The sequence below is a fragment of the Anomaloglossus baeobatrachus genome, chromosome 7 (genome assembly GCF_048569485.1).
Source record: "Anomaloglossus baeobatrachus isolate aAnoBae1 chromosome 7, aAnoBae1.hap1, whole genome shotgun sequence".
Lineage (NCBI taxonomy): Eukaryota > Metazoa > Chordata > Amphibia > Anura > Aromobatidae > Anomaloglossus > Anomaloglossus baeobatrachus.
The window spans coordinates 272,850,002-272,874,045 of record NC_134359.1 but is presented as its reverse complement, the minus strand read 5'-3'; the positions used below and the strand labels follow the sequence as shown (position 1 = coordinate 272,874,045).

General features: G+C 48.7%; 1 protein-coding gene across 3 annotated transcripts in view; it reads right to left on the bottom strand.

The window, feature by feature from the left end:
- The window catches only part of TNRC6A (trinucleotide repeat containing adaptor 6A), a 132,696-nt gene that overhangs the window by 65,660 nt on the left and 42,992 nt on the right, over window positions 1-24,044 (bottom strand). For all 3 annotated transcript variants that reach the window (XM_075318135.1, XM_075318137.1, XM_075318136.1), the window contains 3 exons: window positions 11,567-14,137; window positions 5,065-5,229; window positions 4,791-4,957 (listed from right to left, as the gene is read on the bottom strand). In XM_075318135.1, the coding sequence (XP_075174250.1) occupies window positions 4,791-4,957; window positions 5,065-5,229; window positions 11,567-14,137 (2,903 nt within the window). The remainder of the gene's footprint in view (window positions 1-4,790; window positions 4,958-5,064; window positions 5,230-11,566; window positions 14,138-24,044) is intronic.

Genomic DNA, 24,044 nt, shown 5'->3' with positions numbered 1-24,044 from the left:
GGTTCCCTGAGCCCTGTGGTGGAGAAAAACCGCTCCCCACCCTGACAGACTCGCGTCAGTCCGTCGTGACCACAGCCCAGGATGGGGGCAGGAAGGATTTTCCCTTCGACAGAGAAGTGGGACGAAGCCACCACTGAAGAGAGGTTTTGGCTGCCAGAGAAAGGGAGACGTTCCTGTCTAGGGACGTCGACCTCCTGTCCCATTTGCGGAGAATGTCCCATTGGAGTGGACGCAGATGAAACTGCGCAAAGGGGACTGCCTCCATTGCTGCCACCATCTTCCCCAGGAAGTGCATAAGGCGTCTCAAAGGGTGTGACTGGGCCCGAAGAAGAGAGTGCACCCCTGTCTGCAGCGAACGCTGTTTGTCCAGCGGTAGCTTGACTATCGCTGAGAGAGTATGAAACTCCATCCCGAGGTAAGTCAGTGATTGGGTCGGAGTCAATTTTGACTTTGGGAAATTGATGATCCACCCGAACCTCTGGAGAGTCTCCAGAGCAACGGTCAGGCTGTGTTGACATGCCACCCGGGAGGGTGCCTTGACTAGGAGATCGTCTAAGTAAGGGATCACCGAGTGGCCCTGAGAGTGTAGGACTGCCACAACGGATGCCATGACCTTGGTGAAGACCCGTGGGGCTGTCGCCAGGCCGAAAGGCAGTGCCACAAACTGAAGGTGTTCGTCCCCGATGGCGAAACGCAGGAAGCGTTGATGCTCTGGTGCGATCGGCACATGGAGATAAGCATCCCTGATGTCGATTGATGCTAGGAAGTCTCCTTGGGACATCGAAGCGATGACAGAGCAGAGGGATTCCATGCGAAACCGTCTGGTTCTCACATGTCTGTTGAGCAATTTGAGGTCCAAAACGGGACGGAATGATCCGTCCTTTTTTGGCACCACGAACAAGTTGGAGTAAAAACCGCGACCACGTTCCTGAAGGGAAACGGGGATCACAACTCCTTCTGTCTTCAGAGTGTTCACCGCCTGAACAAGTGCATCGGTTCGCTCGGGGGGCGAAGATGTTCTGAAGAAACGAGTCGGAGGACGAGAGCTGAGCTCTATCCTGTAACCGTGAGACAGAATGTCTCTCACCCATCGGTCTTGGACATGTGGCCACCAGGCGTCGCCAAAGCGGGAGAGCCTGCCACCGACCGAGGATGCGGTTTGGGGAGGCCGAAAGTCATGAGGAGGCCGCCTTGGAGACGGTGGCTCCGGCGGTCTTTGGAGGACGTGACTTAGACCGCCATGCAGAAGAGTTCCTCTGGCTCTTCTGTGGCCTGTTGGACGAGGAGGATTGGGATCTGGCTGAGGGCCGAAAGGACCGAAACCTCGCTTGAATTTTCCATTGCTGAGGTCTGTTTGGTTTGGACTGGGGTAAGGACGAGTCCTTTCCCTTGGATTGCTTAATAATTTCATCCAAATCGCTCGCCAAACAATCGGTCGCCAGAAAATGGCAAACCGGTTAAGAACTTCTTGGAAGCAGAGTCTGCCTTCCATTCGCGTAGCCACATGGGCCTGCAGACTGCCACCGAATTGGCGGATGCTACCGCTGTACGGCTAGCAGAGTCCAGGACGGCATTCATGGTAGGATGAAAATACCGACGCCTGAGAAGTCAAAGACGCTACTTGCGGGGCAGAGGTACGTGTGACCGCATTAATCTCAGACAGACAAGCTGAGATAGCTTGGAGTGCCCACACAGCTGCAAAGGCCGGAGCAAAAGACGCGCCTGTGGCTTCATAGATGGATTTCATTAGGAGCTCTATCTGCCTGTCAGTGGCATCCTTGAGCGATGAACCGTCAGCCACTGATACTACGGATCTAGCCGCCAGTCTAGAGACTGGAGGATCCACCTTGGGACATTGAGCCCAACCCTTAACTACGTCAGAGGGGAAGGGGTAACGTGTGTCATTAAGGCGCTTAGTAAAGCGCTTGTCCGGAAAAGCTCTGTGCTTCTGGACAGCATCTCTGAAGTTAGAGTGATCGAAAAAAGCACTCAGTGTACGTTTGGGAAACCTAAACTGGTGTTTCTCCTGCTGTGAAGCAGACTCCTCTACAGGTGGAGTTGGGGGAGAAAGATCTAGCACCTGGTTGATGGACGCTATAAGGTCATTAACTATGGCGTCCCCTTCAGGTGTATCAAGATTGAGAGCAACGTCAGGGTCAGAGCCCTGGGCTGCGACCTCCGCTTCATCCTCCAGAGAGTCCTCAAGCTGAGACCCCGAACAGCGTGATGAAGTCGGGGAAGATTCCCAGCGAGCCCGCTTAGCCGGTCTGGGACTGCGGTCCGTGCCGGAGTCCTCCACGTGATACCTAGGGGCCACCCCGGGAGCACGCTGCGGCGCAGACCGAGAGGGGCCTGTGGGCGATGATCCCGCAGTGCCCGGGGCCTGTGTAAGGGCCGGTCTGGACTGCAAGGCTTCTAGTATCTTAGCAGACCATTTGTCCATAGACTGAGCCATGGATTGTGAAAGTGACTCAGAGTTTCTCAGCTAAAACTGCAAACTCTGTCCCTGCCACCTGGACAGGGGAAGCCGGCGGTTCTACCTGGGCCGAGGGTCCCACCAGTGCCCGAGGCTCCGGCTGAGCGAGTGCCACAGGGCCCGAGCATTGCTCACACTGAGGGTAGGTGGAACCTGCAGGTAGCATAGCCGCACAAGAGGTACAGGTTGCAAAATAACCCTGTGTCTTGGCATCCTTGCTCCTTGTGAACGACATGCTGTTGTCTCCTAGGAGAGTGATCACTGAGGGTATATAGCCAAAAGCTAAACAATGCGGCCGAACAGAGAAAATGTATACAAATATATATATATATATATATATATATATATATATATATATATATATATATATATATATATATATATATATATATATATATATATATATATATATATATATATATATATACACACACATATACATACATATACATATATACACACACACACACACTTCGGCACCCTAGGGGGACCAGCACCGGGTGACCGGTGTGGCTTACCGACCGCTGAAAGCGGTGTGTGTCCACCAGATTCCCTGCCTCGGGTCTCCCAGAGCTGCAGCCAGAAGTCCTCCACCGGCAGAATGTGTTTAAACCATGGCTGCCGGCGTTCTCAGGGGAGGAGGGAGCCGTGGGCGTGACTAATAAAGTGCGGGAATCTGGTGCCCCACAGTGATTAGTGAGGGGGGAGGAGGACACCTAAAGTGTGCTCCAGCCCTCACTGTCGACGTCAGGCCGACCGTCCCGCCCTTACCCCTGACTGGCAGGCCCGGGGGCGGGAGTTAAGGCACTAGGCCGCATGAAGTCGGGGACTAAATTTAATACCGCGGCCGGCAAACAGGCGCGGTAGTCCCGGTCGTCATAAAATACAGCAGCCGCTGCAGCGTCTGAGACCAAAGCGCTCCATGCACCGTCCCCAGGGGGACACAGAGTACCTTTAGATGCAGGGCCCTGTCCCTGATGATACCAAGTCTCCTGTCCGTCAGAATCCCACAGGGGCTGCGGAGGGAGCCCGGTCCCAGTGAATGGATGACCGGTTAGGATCCAACTTCTCCCAGAGCCTCTAAGTGATGGGGAAGGAAAACGGCATGTGGCTCCAGCCTTTGTACCCGCAATGAGTACCTCAACCTTAACAGCACCGCTGACTTAGTGGGGTGAGAAGGGAGCATGCCGGGGGCCCTGTGGGGGCCCTCTTTTCTGCCATCCGATACAATCAGCAGCTGCTGCTGACTAAAATGGGAGCTCGAGTGAATGTGTGCCTCCTCCTACACAAAGCATAAAACTGAGGAGCCCGTGAGGCACGGGAGGGTGTATAGGCAGAGGGGAGGGGTTACACTTTTTAAAGTGTAATACCCAATTGTCTGGGTCTCCCAATGGAGCGACAAAGAAAAGTAATAATAAAAAGTAATAATAAAAAGTAATAATAAAAAGTAATAATAAAAAGTAATAATAAAAAGTAATAATAAAAAGTAATAATAAAAAGTAATAATAAAAAGTAATAATAAAAAGTAATAATAAAAAGTAATAATAAAAAGTAATAATAAAAAGTAATAATAAAAAGTAATAATAAAAAGTAATATAATATAAAATGTAATTATGTAATATAATGTATAATATAATATAAAATAAAGTATAATATAAAATAAAGTATAAAATAAGTAATATAAAGTAATATAAAATGTAATATAATATAAAATAATGTATAATATAATGTAATATAATATAAAAGTAATATAAAGTAATATAATATAAAATGTAGCATAATATAAAATGTAACATATAAAATGTAATATAAAAAAAGTTATAAAATAAAAGTATAAACTAAAATAAAAAGTAATATAAAATAAGTTATAAAATAAAAGTATAAATTAAAAATATAAAATAATAAAATCTATAATATAATATAAAATACATAGTATAAAAAAAACAGTAACAAATAATATATATTTATCTATTTTTGAGGGTGTAAGAACAGAAATGAGAAAAAGCAATTCCGGCTCCATTGCACGATGAACATAAACTACTATGCAGACCCCACTGACTACAATGGGGTCTGACCTGATTACCATCGTTTTGCTCATTTTAATGAACAAAAAAAAAAAAAAATTAAGATACTAATAATACTACTAAATAATAATACTAAATACTAATAAATACTAATACTAAATCAAGCGATACTTTCTGGCTCTGATCTCAGAATCTGCGACGACTCCTGCCTCCAAGGCTGAAGTGAACTTAGCCCAAATCAGTACAGAAATTTGGACCAAAAGAAATACAAATTAAAGCGCTGGACAAACCTTTGAAGGCATTTTCTTCATATAGGATGACCAGTTGTTATCCTGCGAGGAATTGGCGTTCCACATTCCTATTTCCACCTCATCTTCCTCCCCCCATGCGCCGACATGGCCCCCGGTCCCAGTCATGTCATCTCCACACCAGCCACCGTCTTGCATAGATTTGGGACCTACGATTTATTTATATAAATAAAAAGAAATAAAGGATCCGGGTTTATAAATAGCAGGACATTAGCAATTTGTCAGACATCTGCTTAAAACCCCTCTAGGTACACACCGGGTTTGCCTGGAGCCTGTTGACCTATGGGAGTGTTGCTCCAATTAGATGCAGAGTCTGGATTTTGTTCCCCCCAGCCGCCACCAGTTTCCATTGGTTTACCCCATGCAGAGGTACCATTGTCCACATTTGGAGTAGGCGTCTCAGGCCAAGTACCTCCCCAACCTAAAATAAAGCAAAAGAAGAAGGGAATTTTGTTTACTTACCGTAAATTCCTTTTCTTCTAGCTCCAATTGGGAGACCCAGACAATTGGGTGTATAGGCTATGCCTCCGGAGGCCGCACAAAGTATTACACTAAAAGTGTAAAGCTCCTCCCCTTCTGCCTATACACCCCCCGTGCTCCCACGGGCTCCTCAGCTTTGGTGCAAAAGCAAGAAGGAGGAAAAAAATTATAAACTGGTTTAAAGTAAATTCAATCCGAAGGAATATCGGAGAACTGAAACCATTCAACATGAACAACATGTGTACACAAAAAAAAACAGGGGCGGGTGCTGGGTCTCCCAATTGGAGCTAGAAGAAAAGGAATTTACGGTAAGTAAACAAAATTCCCTTCTTTGTCGCTCCATTGGGAGACCCAGACAATTGGGACGTCCAAAAGCAGTCCCTGGGTGGGTAAAATAATACCTCGTAATGGAGCCGTAAAACGGCCCCTTCCTACAGGTGGGCAACCGCCGCCTGAAGGACTCGTCTACCTAGGCTGGCATCCGCCGAAGCATAGGTATGCACCTGATAGTGTTTCGTGAAAGTGTGCAGGCTCGACCAGGTAGCCGCCTGACACACCTGCTGAGCCGTAGCCTGGTGCCTCAAAGCCCAAGACGCGCCCACGGCTCTGGTAGAATGGGCCTTCAGCCCTGCGGGAACCGGAAGCCCAGCAGAACGGTAAGCTTCGAGAATTGGCTCCTTGATCCACCGAGCCAAGGTTGATTTGGAAGCCTGTGACCCTTTACGCTGGCCAGCGACAAGGACAAAGAGTGCATCCGAGCAGCGCAGGGGCGCCGTACGAGAAATGTAGAGTCTGAGTGCTCTCACCAGATCTAACAAGTGCAAATCCTTTTCACATTGGTGAACTGGATGAGGACAAAAAGAGGGTAAGGAGATATCCTGATTGAGATGAAAAGGGGATACCACCTTGGGGAGAAATTCCGGAACCGGACGCAGAACCACCTTGTCCTGGTGAAACACCAGGAAAGGGGCTTTGCACGACAACGCTGCTAGCTCAGACACTCTCCGAAGAGAGGTGACTGCTACTAGGAAGACCACTTTCTGCGAAAGGCGTGAGAGAGAAATATCCCTCATTGGCTCGAATGGTGGTTTCTGAAGAGCCATCAGCACCCTGTTCAGATCCCAGGGTTCTAACGGCCGCTTGTAAGGAGGAACGATGTGACAAACCCCCTGCAGGAACGTGCGTACCTGTGGAAGTCTGGCTAGGCGCGTCTGGAAAAACACAGAGAGCGCTGAGACTTGTCCCTTAAGGGAGCCGAGCGACAAACCCTTTTCAAGTCCAGATTGAAGGAAGGACAGAAAAGTGGGCAAGGCAAAAGGCCAGGGACAAAAACCCTGAGCAGAGCACCATGACAGGAAAATTTTCCACGTCCTGTGGTAGATCTTGGCGGACGTTGGTTTCCTAGCCTGTCTCATAGTGGCAATGACGTCTTGAGATAACCCTGAAGACGCTAGGATCCAGGACTCAATGGCCACACAGTCAGGTTGAGGGCCGCAGAATTCAGATGGAAAAACGGCCCTTGAGACAGCAAGTCTGGTCGGTCTGGTAGTGCCCACGGTTGGCCGACCGTGAGATGCCACAGATCCGGGTACCACGACCTCCTCGGCCAGTCTGGAGCGACGAGGATGACGCGGCGGCAGTCGGCCCTGATCTTGCGTAACACTCTGGGCAACAGTGCCAGCGGAGGAAACACATAAGGGAGCTGAAACTGCGACCAATCCTGAACTAAGGCGTCTGCCGCCATAGCTCTGGGATCTTGAGACCGTGCCATGAACGTCGGTACCTTGTTGTTGTGCCGGGACGCCATGAGGTCGACGTCCGGCACCCCCCAGCGGCAACAGATCTCCTGAAACACGTCCGGGTGAAGGGACCATTCCCCTGCGTCCATGCCCTGGCGACTGAGATAATCTGCTTCCCAGTTTTCCACGCCCGGGATGTGAACTGCAGAGATGGTGGAGGCCGTGGCTTCCACCCACATCAAGATCCGCCGGACTTCCTGGAAGGCTTGCCGACTGCGTGTGCCGCCTTGGTGGTTTATGTATGCCACCGCTGTAGAATTGTCCGACTGAATTCGGATCTGCTTGCCTTCCAGCCACTGCTTGCTTTCAGGGCAAGGTACACTGCCCGTATTTCCAGAACATTGATCTGAAGTGAGGACTCTTGCCGGGTCCACGTACCCTGAGCCCTGTGGTGGAGAAAAACCGCTCCCCACCCTGACAGACTCGCGTCCGTCGTGACCACCTCCCAGGATGGGGGTAGGAAGGATTTCCCCTTCGATAATGAAGTGGGAAGAAGCCACCACCGAAGGGAAGCTTTTGTCGCCTGAGAGAGAGAGACGTTCCTGTCGAGGGACGTCGGCTTCCTGTCCCATTTGCGAAGGATGTCCCATTGAAGAGGACGCAGGTGAAACTGCGCGAAAGGGACTGCCTCCATTGCTGCCACCATCTTCCCCAGGAAGTGCATGAGGCGCCTCAAGGGGTGTGCCTGACCTTGAAGGAGAGATTGTACCCCCTTCTGTAGCGACCGCTGCTTGATCAGCGGAAGCGTCACTATCGCTGAGAGGGTATGAAACTCCATGCCAAGATATGTCAGTGATTGGACCGGTGTCAGATTTGACTTTGGAAAATTGATGATCCACCCGAAACTCTGGAGAGTCTCCAGAGTAGCGTCGAGGCTGTGTTGGCATGCCTCTTGAGAGGGTGCCTTGATCAGGAGATCGTCCAAGTAAGGGATCACCGAGTGACCCTGAGAGTGGAGGACCGCTACTACAGTAGCCATAACCTTGGTGAAAACCCGTGGGGCTGTTGCCAGGCCGAACGGCAGTGCCACGAACTGCAGGTGTTCGTTTTCTATGGCGAAGCGCAAGAAGCGCTGGTGCTCTGGAGCAATCGGTACGTGGAGATAAGCATCTTTGATATCGATCGATGCAAGGAAATCTCCCTGGGACATTGAGGCGATGACGGAGCGGAGGGATTCCATCCGGAACCGCCTGGTCTTTACGTGTTTGTTGAGCAGTTTCAGGTCCAGGACAGGACGGAAAGACCCGTCCTTCTTTGGGACCACAAACAGGTTGGAGTAAAAACCGTGACCCTGTTGCTGAAGAGGAACAGGGACCACCACTCCTTCTGCCTTCAGAGTGCCCAGCGCCTGCAGAAGAGCCTCGGCTCGCTCGGGAGGCGGGGATGACCTGAAGAATCGAGTCGGAGGACGAGAGGTGAACTCTATCCTGTAACCGTGAGACAGAATGTCTCTCACCCAGCGGTCTTTTACCCGTGGCAGCCAGGTGTCGCAAAAGCGGGAGAGCCTGCCACCGACCGAGGATGCAGATTGCGGAGGCCGGAAGTCATGAGGAAGCCGCTTTGGTAGCGGCACCTCCTGTGGTCCTTTTAGGACGTGACTTAGACCGCCATGAATCAGAGTTCCTTTGATCTTTCTGAGGCCTTTTGGACGAGGGGAATTGGGACCTGCCCGCGCCCCGAAAGGACCGAAACCTCGACTGCCCCCTCCTCTGTTGGGGTATGTTCGGTTTGGGCTGGGGTAAGGATGTATCCTTTCCCTTGGATTGTTTGATGATTTCATCCAAACGCTCGCCAAACAATCGGTCGCCAGAAATTGGCAAACTGGTTAAGCGCTTTTTGGAAACAGAATCTGCCTTCCATTCCCGTAGCCACAAGGCCCTGCGGAGTACCACCGAATTGGCGGATGCAACCGCCGTACGGCTCGCAGAGTCCAGGACAGCATTATTAGCGTAAGACGCCATTGCTGACGTCTGAGCGGTTATGGACGCCACCTGCGGCGCGGAAGTGCGTGTGGCTGCGTCAATTTGCGCTTGACCTGCTGATATAGCTTGTAGCGCCCATACGGCTGCGAATGCTGGGGCAAAAGAAGCGCCGATAGCTTCATAGATGGATTTCAACCAGAGCTCCATCTGCCTGTCAGTGGCATCTTTGAGTGAAGCCCCATCTTCCACTGCAAGTATGGATCTAGCCGCCAGTCTGGAGATTGGAGGATCCACCTTGGGACACTGAGTCCAACCTTTGACCACGTCAGGGGGAAAGGGATAACGTGTATCCTTAAGGCGCTTAGAAAAACGCTTATCTGGACAATCATGGTGATTCTGGACTGCCTCTCTGAAATCAGAGTGGTCCAGAAACATACTCTGTGTACGCTTGGGAAACCTGAAACGGAATTTCTCCTGCTGAGAAGCTGACTCCTCCACCGGAGGAGCTGAGGGAGAAATATCCAACATTCGATTGATGGACGCAATAAGATCGTTCACTATGGCGTCCCCGTCCGGAGTATCAAGATTGAGAGCGGCCTCAGGATCAGAATCCTGATCAGCTGTCTCCGCGTCATCAACCAGAGATTCCCCTCGCTGAGACCCTGAACAACATGATGATGTCGAGGGAATTTCCAAGCGAGCTCGCTTAATCGGTCTGGGGCTGGGGTCCGTGTCAGAGCCCCCAGCCTGGGATCTATGAGATACCCCGGGGGGACATTGTTGGTCCAACTGAGGGGGTCCAGGGAACAATGACTCAACAGAGTCCCTGTGCTGAGATACCGGTCTGGACTGCAAGGCTTCTAGTATCTTAGCCATAGTTTCAGAGAGTTTATCTGTAAAGACTGCAAACTCCGTCCCTGTCACCTGGAGAGTGTCAGCAGATGGCTCCCCCTGGGCCCCTCTTAGCAGAGGCTCCGGCTGAGCAAGTGCAGTAGGGGCCGAGCAGTGCACACAATGAGGGTCAGAGGAACCTGCCGGTAGCGGCGTCGTACATGCGGCGCAGGCAGCATAGTAAGCCTGTGTTTTGGCACACCTGCCTTTTGTGGGCGCCATGCTATTGTCTTCACTGAGCAACACAATAGAGTATATAGCCAGAAAACAACTGTGCATTATACAGTGTAAAGTATATACCATAAACATATAATTACACTTCTGCACAATGGGGCTAGCACCACAGGTGCTGCTTACCACCCGCTTAAAGCGGTTGTGAGGCCACCAGAATCCCTGCCTGGGTCTCCCAGAATTTGTCCCCCTCTGCAGCGTCCGAGGAGCTGACAGGAATGGCTGCCGGCGTCCTGAGGAGAGGAGGGAGCCGTGGGCGTGACCCAGAAAGTGCGGGAACTGGTGCCCCACAGTGCACAGTGAGGGGGGTGGAGTATGCAAAGCATTCTCCAGCCCTCATTGCTGCTCGTCTGTACAGCGTCCCGCCCTTCCCCTGCTTGTCAGGGCTGTGGGCGGGAGGAAGAAAGACTAGGCCGCAAAAGCCGGGGACTCGAGTAATAAGCGTGGCCGCCGTAAAAGCGCGGCCGCGCGGAAGTCCCCGGCGCACTACAAGTCCCAGCCGCGCCTCAGTGTTAAACATGGCGGCGGCGGTCAGCGCGGTAGTCCCCCTACATAAACACACTCAGCGACGCTGAGTGTGTAATGGCACATTTAACCCGGTCAGCGCCGCGGTCCCCGGTGCACTAGCACACCCAGCCATGCTGGAGTGTTGCTGTGCGCGGTCCCTACGGGGACACACAGTACCTCGAAGTAGCAGGGCCATGTCCCTGAACGATACCCGGCTCCTATCCAGCAGGCTCCCAGGAGTTGTGGATGAAGCACGGTCTCAGTGCCTGGAGACCGATAGGATCCCACTTCACCCAGCGCCCTAAGGGGGATGGGGAAGGAAAACAGCATGTGGGCTCCAGCCTCCGTACCCGCAATGGATACCTCAACCTTAACAACACCACCAAGAGTGGGGTGAGAAGGGAGCATGCTGGGGGCTCTATATGGGCCCACTTTTCTTCCATCCGACATAGTCAGCAGCTGCTGCTGACCAATCTATGGAGCTGTGCGTGCATGTCTGCCTCCTTCGCACAAAGCATAAAAACTGAGGAGCCCGTGGGAGCACGGGGGGTGTATAGGCAGAAGGGGAGGGGCTTTACACTTTTAGTGTAATACTTTGTGCGGCCTCCGGAGGCATAGCCTATACACCCAATTGTCTGGGTCTCCCAATGGAGCGACAAAGAAAGTCAAATATTGAGAGTTGCAAAGTCATAGAAAGTATAAGCTTTAATGTGAACACACGTCCAGTGGCGCTGGGAGAGGAGGCGTCTGAACACAAGTGGCCCAGTGCTCAATTGCTTTGGATTTCAGACCGCGTTTATGCCGCGATTTTGGGGACCCCCCATACAAACTACACGGTGGGGCCTTCGTGTTGATACAGCAATGGGAATCGCATCTATCAGACATTTAGCAAGGAGATGGGACACCGCTAAGTAATGCCACCACTTACCAGAGCCGCTGCTGCTCTCCTTGTTTGGCACTGCACGTGTGGGTGGGGGTTGATGATGAGTTTGGGTCGGATTTTGTGCCCCAGAGGTGCCAGTATTCGATGTGTTTTTATCCCACAGGTTCACATTCTTGTATTTGTACTGTCCGGGATCTCCCCAGGCCGATGTGCCATCATCAATTTCCATTTTGCGTCGAATAGACTCTGGAGAAGGTTCTTCCCATCCAGTCGGCTCTTCCTCCTTAGTCGGCGTCGGCAAAGGTCCACCACCTAACCAGCCTGATGGTTTATTGTTGGCCGATTGACCACCCCATGACCCGCTGCTCTCTGCCTTCTTTCCCCATTCAGAGGAATCATTGGATTGCAGATGACTACCCTCCATTTGGGTTGGACCACATTTGGAAGCACCTCCACCTCCTTTGGCTATTTCAGCCCATCCTTGGCTTGTATTTGCTTTAGGTGCTTCAACCCAACCAGAACTGTTATTGGTACTGACACTACCCCAGGAATTGGATCTAGTCTCCCCCCACCCAGATTTGTCACTGTCCCCGCTAGAACTAGACTTAGCAGACTTAGTTGCCCCCCAATGGTTGCCTTTGGAATTTTCTCCCCAACCATCGTTAGTTTGCCCACCCCAACCTTGTTTGACCTTTTGTGCATCATTCCAAGCGGATTTGTCCTCTTTACCGTTCCCCCATGATTGATTGCTCTTGACCGTTCCAGTAGTAGCAGCAGCATATTGATCCCCCCAATTCCCTTGGCTTGCTGAGCCTTTGGCATCACCCCACCCTGTAGCAGGCTTTGGATCTCCCCACCCAGATACTGATGAGGTATCGTTGCTATTAGGGTTGGGTTTCTCCACCCAACCCCCTGAGTTAGAAGTCTTTGACACAGAGGTCCCCCACGAGTCCGTCCCATTGTCAGTCTGTCTGTCCCCTTGAGACGAAGCAGCTTCGACGTTCCAGGCAATGTTTTGTCTAATCGGAGTCTGTCCCCAGCCAGTGTTGCACAAGACCCGCGGGTCCAGGTCACCTCGATTCACAATACTTTGGAGTAACGTTTGTTGGTCCACTTTCCTTCGGTCTACAGGCTGAAGCCCATCGACTTGCTCGCTCTGGTTTCCAGTGCTGTCTACGCTACCTTCGCTTTCCCCTGTCCCCGAACTTTTGGCCCATACAATACTTGTCTCATTGCCCCTAGACCCTGTTGGATTATTTTGCCCTGTTTTGTCTTCATCGGTGACAGTTATCCAGGTGATTGATGATTTTCTGCCCTTTTCAGAAGTTTCCCCCTCGTTGGAATGCTGATTATTAGGTTTATTCCGATCTCCGTTTGCAATGTTAGTGCCAGTGTTTTGTGCTGGGTTGCCCCATCCTCTGTGATTTCCGCCATTAGTCCCTACGTTTTCGCTTCCCCAATGCATATTTTGGGAGTTTACAGTCCCCGACTCCCATAGGCCTCCGTTATTCCCGTTGATTTGAAAGTTTGGGCCGTTGGGCCCGTTCATACCCGGCTGCATTATTGTCGCATTCACAGTGTCGCCATTAGCTTGCCCTTTAGGGACTGAATTTTTGTCTCCGGAGAAATTGGAGCCGGAGGTACCCCATGTAGTACCGTACGACGCAGCGTTGCTTTCCGCGCCGTTGCTTTCCTCGCCGTTGCTGAGGTGAGGAATGGAAGTGCCGTTTGTAACTGAAGGGGTGTGAAGTGGAGAATGATTCATGGTGCCCGCACTCCATGCCCCGTGCCCTGTAGAATGAGACAGTTCGTGTGTCTGCATTGAACCAGCAGAGTTTGGTAAACTAGAGGTCATAAAGTTAGTAGTGTTATTTGGTCCAGTCATTTCAGTGTTAAGGTTTTTAGGTTGTCCGCTATACAAAGCCTTCCGTGTACCATTGAGTTCGCAATCGCCGTTCTCCTGAATGTTGCCCCAGGAGCCTGGGTTAGAGCTCGCCACTTTAGGGTTAATACTCCGATTGTTAGACCCCTGACCTATAGTACTACTTGGAACATTTGTGCCGGAATTATTAGACCCTTTGTGGGTATGCCCCTTGCTGTCCAAAACCGGCCAGGCACCGTGGTTGCCATTCATGTTCAAAGTGCTTGGATTCACAACTCCGTTCATCGAATTGTTGCCGGCGCCCCAAGCGTTCATCCTGTTGTGCCTACTGTCTGATTTGCTATCGGCGCGATCTTGGCATGTGCTTATCATGGGTCCGTGAGCGACACCCCAAGGCCCATTAATACTTCCATTGCCTGCATTATTGCTGTTGCTGCCGACCAAAAGCTTGCTCTGAGAACTATGCCCGATGCCATTCCTCATGGTATCCATCTCCCCTACGGTGTCTCCGAACGGCACAAGGTGGCTTTTCTCTGGTCCAGAGTTTGTGGTGGAATCAATGTCCATACATTCTGGCTCTATTTCCGGGCTGCTTTCTGTAATAGATGGCCACGCTTCTTTGTCAGTGCCGTCTACAATAACCTTATCCCAATTTGTGCCGGAATCGCCGTTGGAAGAAACTGATCCCCAGTGTGAACTTTCATAGTGAGATCCTAGACTGCTGTGATTGATATCTGGGGAAAGAGAAGCACAAAGCATGGACATGAGTACAGTCATTGGTTTCGGGGGCTTTTATATACATGAGTCTGATCCCAATTATTCCCAGTCTATGTAATGCATTAGAAAAAAACCAAAAGCACTGCAAAAACCAAACAATTTACAAAAGGAGAAAAGCAAGCAGAAATGCTACAAGAGCAAAGCATGTGCAATGGAGATCCAGAAAGCTTGCCTTAGTAAGATCACCGTGGCATTTGCCAAGCCAGATATTACCATAAACCAACTCCAGTTGACGGATACAAAAAAAAAAAACAAAAAACAAAAACCACTATTCGAAAACACCATCCCCACAGTCACACATGGTGGAAGCAGCATCCTGCTGTGGGGAGGCTTTTCTTTAGCAAGGACAGAGAAGCTGGTTAGAGAGGACTGAAAGATGGCTGGAGCTAAATACAGGGCAAACCTGAAAGAAAAGACTGCAAAATACTGGGGCGTAGGTTCACTTTATGGCAGGGCAACAACCCTTTAAACATCCCGACAAAGCTTCAATGGTGGGTTTAGATCAAAGCATATTCATGTGTGTGAGCTGCCTAGTCACAGTTCAGAGAGAAATCCCACTGAGAGAATCTGTCTGACAAGTGCAAATTGCTGATCATGGACATCTCCATCCAAGCTGTGTGCAAAGAAGGGGAAAAACTTTCAAGAAACTTGCAGCAGTAATTGTAGCAAAAGGTGATCCTACAAAGTATGGACTCAGGGGGATGAATACAAATGCACCTTGCAATTGCAAGGGGGGGGGGGAGCAAGTCTTAAAAAAAATAAAAAATATATATATAATATATATATAATATATATATATATATATATATATATATATATATATATATATATATATATATATATATATATATATATATATATATATATATATATATATATATATATATATATATATATATATATATATTATATATATATAGCAAAATCAGTGATTGCAAATGTAAATGTGCACCATTTCAGCTCCTTTCACCCTACTGAAAAGTATTTTGTCAACCAGCTGAGCCACCTTGCTTTTTAGTATCTTTTCTTTAGGGTGAGTTGAGCATTATTATTGAAGTGTATTATTAAGGCAGTGTGGAACAGCAAGTATCGGACGACCATATCCTCCCCTGTATCTCCCCCTCAATGCTACGATCAAGGAATATGATGATTCAAAGGACAAACTAATAACTATAAAAAAAAAAAAAAAGCCATCAAAAACACTGATGAAGAGATGTGATGGGAGGAGGGATTTCACTTTATCTGTTCTCTTGAAATCCATAAAAGAAAAAAACAAAAACGGGGGAGGAGGAGGATGGGGGCAACACTTCATTTCTCTGGAACAATCCCGAGAGTCTGAATGCGTACCTAAAAAAACATCCAAAAAGCTCCTAGCAACAGGTCCTAAACTGCAGCCGCCAGCTATTCATGTAACAAAACACAGATTCCAGCGGCACTAAATCATGGAGTAAAAATAACCCCGTGTTGTAAACAGCCGCGGTGACGCAGGCCGGGGGGGGGGGGGGGGGGGGGGGGCAGAGACACGGGGACTATAGGCAGAAGCCACAGATCAGATCCTCTGCAAACCCTGAAGAGGAAAAGCAGGAGGAAAGCGGCCATGGCAAATACACAGGGGGATCCCGACATCTACAGGATGAGCCATAAATAGTCCCCCGCAGCCGCACATGTGTACATGCAGGCAGATGGCTCTCCATTCACTTCTATGGGAGTTACGGAAACCACAAAGAAGCTGTACTTGTCCAGTGACCACAAATTACGGCCGTGATCCATGGACTGCGCCCCGAGTATCTATTGGCATTAACACTGTTCCAGGAGGTGTTTAATATTTTAGTAAAGGGAATCTATTAGAAGGCTTTTGCCATGTAATCGAGGATGGGACAGAGATCCCGATTCCAGCGAAGTGTCACTTAGTTTACTGGGTGCAGCAGTTGTGATACAATCACAGTTTTCTCCGCGGTAGATCTAGCAGAGCTCAGTTGAGCTGTGTATAGCTCCGCCCACACCAGCCTTCTGTGCAGGTTGGCTAAATCATTGGTGGGGGGGGCGGGACTGGACTAGGAGGCACAAGGCCAGTAGTCGTGGTGATAATCTCCTGCTGATAAAACACTGATTGTATTGAAACAGTCCAGTAGGGGATACATTAAAGTCTGTCCCCTACATTATGCTCCTCTCATTACAAAAAGCCTAGTGACATAATCCCTTTAAGACGGATCAAAAGTTTTTTAAGATTTTAAAAGGTTAAAGATAATCGGGGCCAGAAGGGGAGTCCTTTACTTGTTCAATACCCAGCGCCAATCCTCACGTGACCACCACTGGACATTAATAGTGTACTGGCATACATACCAACTGCAGCCAATTACTAAACTCAGCAGTCTAGTACTGTACATGCATGTATTATGGCTGGGCCAGTGACTGCCTGCAGCGGTTGTGTGCATGTATGGCCATCATTGTTACAGGAAAGAGAAGCTGGCAGGCAGGGATCACTAGACCATTAGTGCTGGAGAGCAGCTTTTCTCTGCAGCCAGGTCCAATACTTAAAGGGAACCTGTCATCAGAAATTTCGCCCAAAAGCTAAAAGCTTCCCCCTCTGCAGCTCCTGGGCTGCATTCTAGGAAGGTCCCTGTTATTATTGTGCCCCATGTGAGACCAAAATAAAGCCTTTATAAAGTTCTACCTTTTTGTATGCAGCTTCTGTAAATTCGTCCCGGGGGCGGGCTCTCTGCCGTCCGTTATTCTGCCTCCTGGTCCTGTATGCCGCCCCCATCGCTCCTTTCCATATCTGATGCACCGCCCACTGCTCCAGCCATCCCCGTGCATGCCCAGTGCCAGTCTCACAGGACTGAGCACTGTGACTGCTGGTGATGTGTGCGCAGGCAAGTGATTATGGACGGGACTGTGACTGTTATCAGCAAGTACCCGGCCATAATCTCTTGAGCGCGCAAACCTCTCCAGCGTCACACTGAGCTCAGGATTTATGCTAGACTGTATGGGCTGCTTCCAGGAATGACGTCCCTTTGTCATGTGATAGGGGCGTGTTCGAAATACTATCACATGACAAAGGGACGTCATCCCTGAAAGCAGCCCATACAGTCTAGCATAAATCCTGAGCTCAGTGTGACGCTGGAGAGGTTTGCGCGCTCAAGAGATTATGGCCGGGTACTTGCTGATAACAGTCACAGTCCCGTCCATAATCACTTGCCTGCGCACACATCACCAGCAGTCACAGTGCTCAGTCCTGTGAGACTGGCACTGGGCATGCACGGGGATGGCTGGAGCAGTGGGCGGTGCATCAGATATGGAAAGGAGCGATGGGGGCGGCATACAGGACCAGGAGGCAGAATAACGGACGGCAGAGAGCCCGCCCCCGGGACGAATTTACAGAAGCTGCATACAAAAAGGTAGAACTTTATAAAGGCTTTATTTTGGTCTCACATGGGGCACAATAATAACAGGGACCTTCCTAGAATGCAGCCCAGGAGCTGCAGAGGGGGAAGCTTTTAGCTTTTGGGCGAAATTTCTGATGACAGGTTCCCTTTAAAACAGGCAGACAACTCCTGCAATGAAAACCTGAACGAACTGCAATGCAAGCTGCGGATGAGGAAGGGGGTGGGGGGGTCCGCAGCTGTAGAGAAGGGGGCAGTGGATCTGCAAAGTAGCTCGGCTTGTCAACAGCTTATGGGTGTTTAGCTGCAACTTCGGAAGCGACTGCCAGGATCAGACTGAGCCAGTGACCGACTAACACCTTTCAGGAGGAAATGCCTCGCCACAAAATGACGGCCTCCATAGCGAGAAGTGAAATGTATGCACAACTCGTAAACTACGGCTTGTCCAAACAGGCCCGACTCCGCATAACCACGGTCCTCATTTCCACAGAAACGTGCATAAACACAGCCCAGAAACCAGACCGGAAACTGGATCACCCAACCCGAGGCAAAGCCAGGCTGTCATGATGACGCAAAATGCAAAGAAGTGATAAAGATGATGGGTTACGTAGTCTTTTATTCACTCAGGGATTCCTACTCCTAAAGAACTAATGACGTCTAAAAAATAAAATATCAAAAAAAAACCCAAAAACCTACAGCAGGGAACGAGGTTCTTAAAAAGGTGGAAAAAGGTATTCAGCGGGGTAGTTCATATCTTTTTCATGCATGAAAAAAAATAAAATAAAATTTTTTATAATATTATATATTTATTATATTTATTATATATATATATATATATATATATATATATATATATATATATATATATATATATATATATATATATATATATATATATATATATATTATAATAATTATTATAATATTTGTATAATTATAATTTATATAATTATGATATATATCATAATATTTATATACATTATACAAATATTATAATTATGATATATATCATAATATTTATATACATTATACAAATATTATAATATATATATATATATATATCCTGCAATTAGCATTTTTGCCATTTCCTCCTCGTTAAAATTTGCAACCATTTGACATTAACATTTGAGACAGACCTCAGCTGTCTAGCTTGTAAGCGCTGCACTGAACCTGTCCTGGCATGAGGTGAGTGCGCTCGAATGTCAAAACAATGCTTACAAGCGTAATAGAAAAGAGCTTGTAAGCCCTGTACGTGTTCTGCTCTCTGGCAGCGGTGGTCTGTCTCCAAGGCAACAAGCTGTAAACAAAAATTAATAATTTCAAGAATGACTGAAAAATTTTAACAAGCAGAAAATTGCAAAATTACTTGTATTTACTAGCAATGTCTGATCGGAATAATGCTTCAATGGGATATGGAGGGCTGGTTAAGTGCAGGAAGTTTTATTTTCCTTACCACTAAAAGCTCCAGTGAACTGAGATGGGCCTCAGTTACCATCACTTTAGGCCATGACTATCTGATCAATATGGGCCCGGCCTTTCTCTGGAATGTGGCTCTGTCTTGAGCTGCATTGACTTCTATGAGAGTCATGAAAAAAAAAAAAGCAAGTGTGCTCTGCAATGTGCATAACTCACACTGGATCGTGGAGAGAATGGTGCACACTCTGCCACATTACCACTCACACGGGTACAACAAATAGCCAAGTCCCATTTCTGGGACCCGCACCTATCGGATACTTATGGCGGATCCGGTGGGTAGGTCTCACATCTGATGTGAGACACCCCTCTAAATCTCCTCCATACATATAATACATTGCTAAATGAGATCATGCACATAGGAGGGCACAGGTAGGGAACACATGCAACAAAAAAAATAAAAAAATAAAAACCTGAAAGTTAGGGAGGTCACAAGCTGATATTACAAAGAGAAATTGTAAGTTTTAAGGCAAAATTAGACATGTGGAACTTTTTTGATTATATCCCAGTGGGTGCAATGACTGATATGCTAATTTAGAAGGCAGGAATAAGAGGATCAGATTTGCATATGTACTAGTGTGAAATCTGGTCACTACTGAGTCACTACTGATAGCCTATGGATACGGTAATGCTTCTTTTCAGCTGTAGAGGCGCTGCAGTGGAATTGACCACTTGCTGCTGGTTTCTCCCACAGATCACGATTGTTAGTGGTCCTGAGAACCAGAATAAAATCAGATTTTCCCTGTAAATTGACTTTTAGGCAGTTTGTATTCCCCTCTAATGGAAGTATAATATATGAAAAAAATAAAAAAAAATATAATAATAAATATATAATTTGTTAGTTATGTAATATTTTACATTTATATAATAATATAATATATATATATATATATATATATATATATAGTATATATATATATAATATATATATATATATATAATATATATATATATATATATATATATATATAAATGTAAAATATTACATAACTAACAATTATTATATTTTTTTTTATTTTTTTCATATATTATACTTCCCATTAGAGGGGAATACAAACTGCCTAAAAGTCAATTTACAGGGAAAATCTGATTTTATTCTGGGTTCTCAGGACCACTAACAATCGTGATCTGTGGGAGAAACCAGCAGCAAGTGGTCAATTCCACTGCAGCGCCTCTACAGCTGAAAAGAAGCATTACCGTATCCATAGGCTATCAGTAGTGACCAGATTTCACACTAGTACATATGCAAATCTGATCCTCTTATTCCTGCCTTCTAAATTAGCATATCAGTCATATATATATATATATATATATATATATATATATATATATATATATATATATAATATATATATATATATATATATATATATATATATATATATATATATATATATATATATTTAATTATAATAAAAGAAGGGAATTTTGTTTACTTACCGTAAATTCCTTTTCTTCTAGCTCCAATTGGGAGACCCAGACAATTGGGTGTATAGGCTATGCCTCCGGAGGCCGCACAAAGTATTACACTAAAAGTGTAAAGCCCCTCCCCTTCTGCTATACACCCCCCGTGCTCCACGGGCTCCTCAGTTTTGGTGCAAAAGCAAGAAGGAGGGAAAAATTATAAACTGGTTTAAAGTAAATTCAATCCAAAGGAATATCGGAGAACTGAAACCATTCAACATGAACAACATGTGTACACAAAAAAACAGGGGCGGGGTGCTGGGTCTCCCAATTGGAGCTAGAAGAAAAGGAATTTACGGTAAGTAAACAAAATTCCCTTCTTTGTCGCTCCATTGGGAGACACAGACAATTGGGACGTCAAAAGCAGTCCCTGGATGGGTAAATAATACTCATAATAGAGCTGTAACGGCTCCGTCCTACAGGTGGGCAACCGCCGCCTGAAGGACTCGCCTACCTAGGCTGGCATCCGCCGAAGCATAGGTATGCACCTGATAGTGTTTTCGTGAAAGTGTGCAGGCTCGACCAGGTAGCCGCCTGACACACCTGCTGAGCCGTAGCCTGGTGCCTCAAAGCCCAGGACGCACCCACGGCTCTGGTAGAATGGGCCTTCAGCCCTGAGGAACCGGAAGCCAGCAGAACGGTAAGCTTCGAGAATTGGTTCCTTGATCCACCGAGCCAGGTTGATTTGGAAGCCTGTGACCCTTTACGCTGGCCAGCGACAAGGACAAAGAGTGCATCCGAGCGGCGCAGGGGCGCCGTACGAGAAATGTAGAGTCTGAGTGCTCTCACCAGATCTAACAAGTGCAAATCCTTTTCACATTGGTGAATTGGATGAGGGCACAAAGAGGGTAAGGAGATATCCTGATTGAGATGAAAAGGGGATACCACCTTAGGGAGAAAGTCCGGAACCGGACGCAGAAACACCTTGTCCTGGTGAAACACCAGGAAAGGGGCTTTGCATGACAATGCTGCTAGCTCAGACACTCTCCGAAGTGAAGTGACTGCTACTAGGAAAACCACTTTCTGCGAAAGGCGTGCGAGAGAAATATCCCTCATTGGCTCGAACGGTGGTTTCTGAAGAGCCATCAGCACCCTGTTCAGATCCCAGGGTTCCAACGGACGTTTGTAAGGAGGGACGATGTGACAAACCCCCTGCAGGAACGTGCGTACCTGTGGAAGTCTGGCCAAGCGCTTCTGAAAAAACACAGAGCGCAGAGACTTGTCCCTTAAGGGAGCCGAGCGACAAACCCTTTTCCAATCCGGACTGAAGAAAGGACAGAAAAGTGGGCAAGGCAAATGGCCAGGGAGAAAAACCCTGATCAGAGCACCATGACAGGAATATTTTCCACGTCCTGTGGTAGATCTTGGCGGACGTTGGTTTCCTAGCCTGTCTCATAGTGGCAATGACCTCTTGAGATAATCCTGAAGACGCTAAGATCCAGGACTCAATGGCCACACAGTCAGGTTGAGGACCGCAGAATTCAGATGGAAAAACGGCCCTTGAGACAGCAAGTCTGGTCGGTCTGGTAGTGCCCACGTTGGCCGACCGTGAGATGCCACAGATCCGGGTACCACGACCTCCTCGGCCAGTCTGGAGCGACGAGGATGGCGCGGCGGCAGTCGGCCCTGATCTTGCGTAACACTCTGGGCAACAGTGCCAGCGGAGGAAACACATAAGGGAGTTGAAACTGCGACCAATCCTGAACTAAGGCGTCTGCCGCCAGAGCTCTGTGATCGTGAGAACGTGCCATGAATGCCGTGACCTTGTTGTTGTGCCGGGACGCCATTAGGTCGACGTCCGGCATCCCCCAGCGGCAACAGATCTCCTGAAACACGTCCGGGTGAAGGGACCATTCCCCTGCGTCCATGCCCTGGCGACTGAGAAAATCTGCTTCCCAGTTTTCCACGCCCGGGATGTGAACTGCGGAGATGGTGGAGGCCGTGGCTTCCACCCACATCAAAATCCGCCGTACTTCCTGGAAGGCTTGCCGACTGCGTGTTCCTCCTTGGTGGTTGATGTAAGCCACCGCTGTGGAGTTGTCCGACTGAATTCGGATCTGCTTGCCTTCCAGCCACTGCTGGAACGCTTTTAGGGCTAGATACACTGCCCTGATCTCCAGAACATTGATCTGAAGTGAGGACTCCTGCCGAGTCCACGTACCCTGAGCCCTGTGGTGGAGAAAAACTGCTCCCCACCCTGACAGACTCGCGTCCGTCGTGACCACCGCCCAGGATGGGGTAGGAAGGATTTCCCCTTCGATAATGAAGTGGGATGAAGCCACCACCGAAGGGAAGCTTTGGTTGCCTGAGAGAGGGAGACGTTCCTGTCGAGGGACGTCGGCTTCCTGTCCCATTTGCGTAGGATGTCCCATTGAAGAGGACGCAGGTGAAACTGCGCGAAAGGGACTGCCTCATTGCTGCCACCATCTTCCCCAGGAAGTGCATGAGGCGCCTCAAGGGGTGTGACTGACCTTGAAGGAGAGATTGCACCCCCGTCTGGTAGTGAACGCTGCTTGTTCAGCGAAGCTTCACTATCGCTGAGAGGGTATGAAACTCCATGCCAAGATATGTCAGCGATTGGGCCGGTGTCAGATTTGACTTTGGAAAATTGATGATCCACCCGAAACTCTGGAGAGTCTCCAGAGTAGCGTTGAGGCTGTGCTGGCATGCCTCTTGAGAGGGAGCCTTGACCAGCAGATCGTCTAAGTAAGGGATCACCGAGTGACCCTGAGAGTGGAGGACCGCAACTACTGCAGCCATGACCTTGGTGAAAACCCGTAGGGCTGTCGCCAGGCCGAACGGCAGTGCCACGAACTGAAGGTGTTCGTCTCCTATGGCGAAGCGCAGGAAGCGCTGATGCTCTGGAGCAATCGGTACGTGGAGATAAGCATCTTTGATATCGATCGATGCAAGGAAAACTCCTTGGGACATTGAGGTGATGACGGAGCGGAGGGATTCCATCCGGAACCGCCTGGCCTTTACGTGTTTGTTGAGCAGTTTTAGGTCCAGGACAGGACGGAAAGACCCGTCCTTCTTTGGAACCACAAAACAGGTTGGAGTAAAAACCGTGACCCTGTTGCTGAAGAGGAACAGGGACCACCACTCTTCTGCCTTCAGAATGCCCAGCGCCTGCAGAAGAGCATCGGCTCGCTCGGGAGGCGGAGATGTTCTGAAAAATCGAGTCGGAGGACGAGAGCTGAACTCTATCCTGTAACCGTGAGACAGAATGTCTCTCACCCAACGGTCTTTTACCTGTGGCAGCCAAATGTCGGAAAAGCGGGAGAGCCTGCACCGACCGAGGATGCGGTGTGAGGAGGCCGTTAAGTCCATGAGGAAGCCGCCTTGGTAGCGGCACCTCCGGCGGTCTTTTTAGGGCGTGACTTTAGACCGCCATGGATCGGAGTTCCTCTGATCCTTCTGAGGCCTTTTGTACGAGAGAATTGGGACCTGCCCGCACCCCGAAAGGACCGAAACCTCGACTGTCCCCTCCTCTGTTGGGGTAATTTTGGTTTGGCCTGGGGTAAGATGTTTCCTTTCCCTTGGA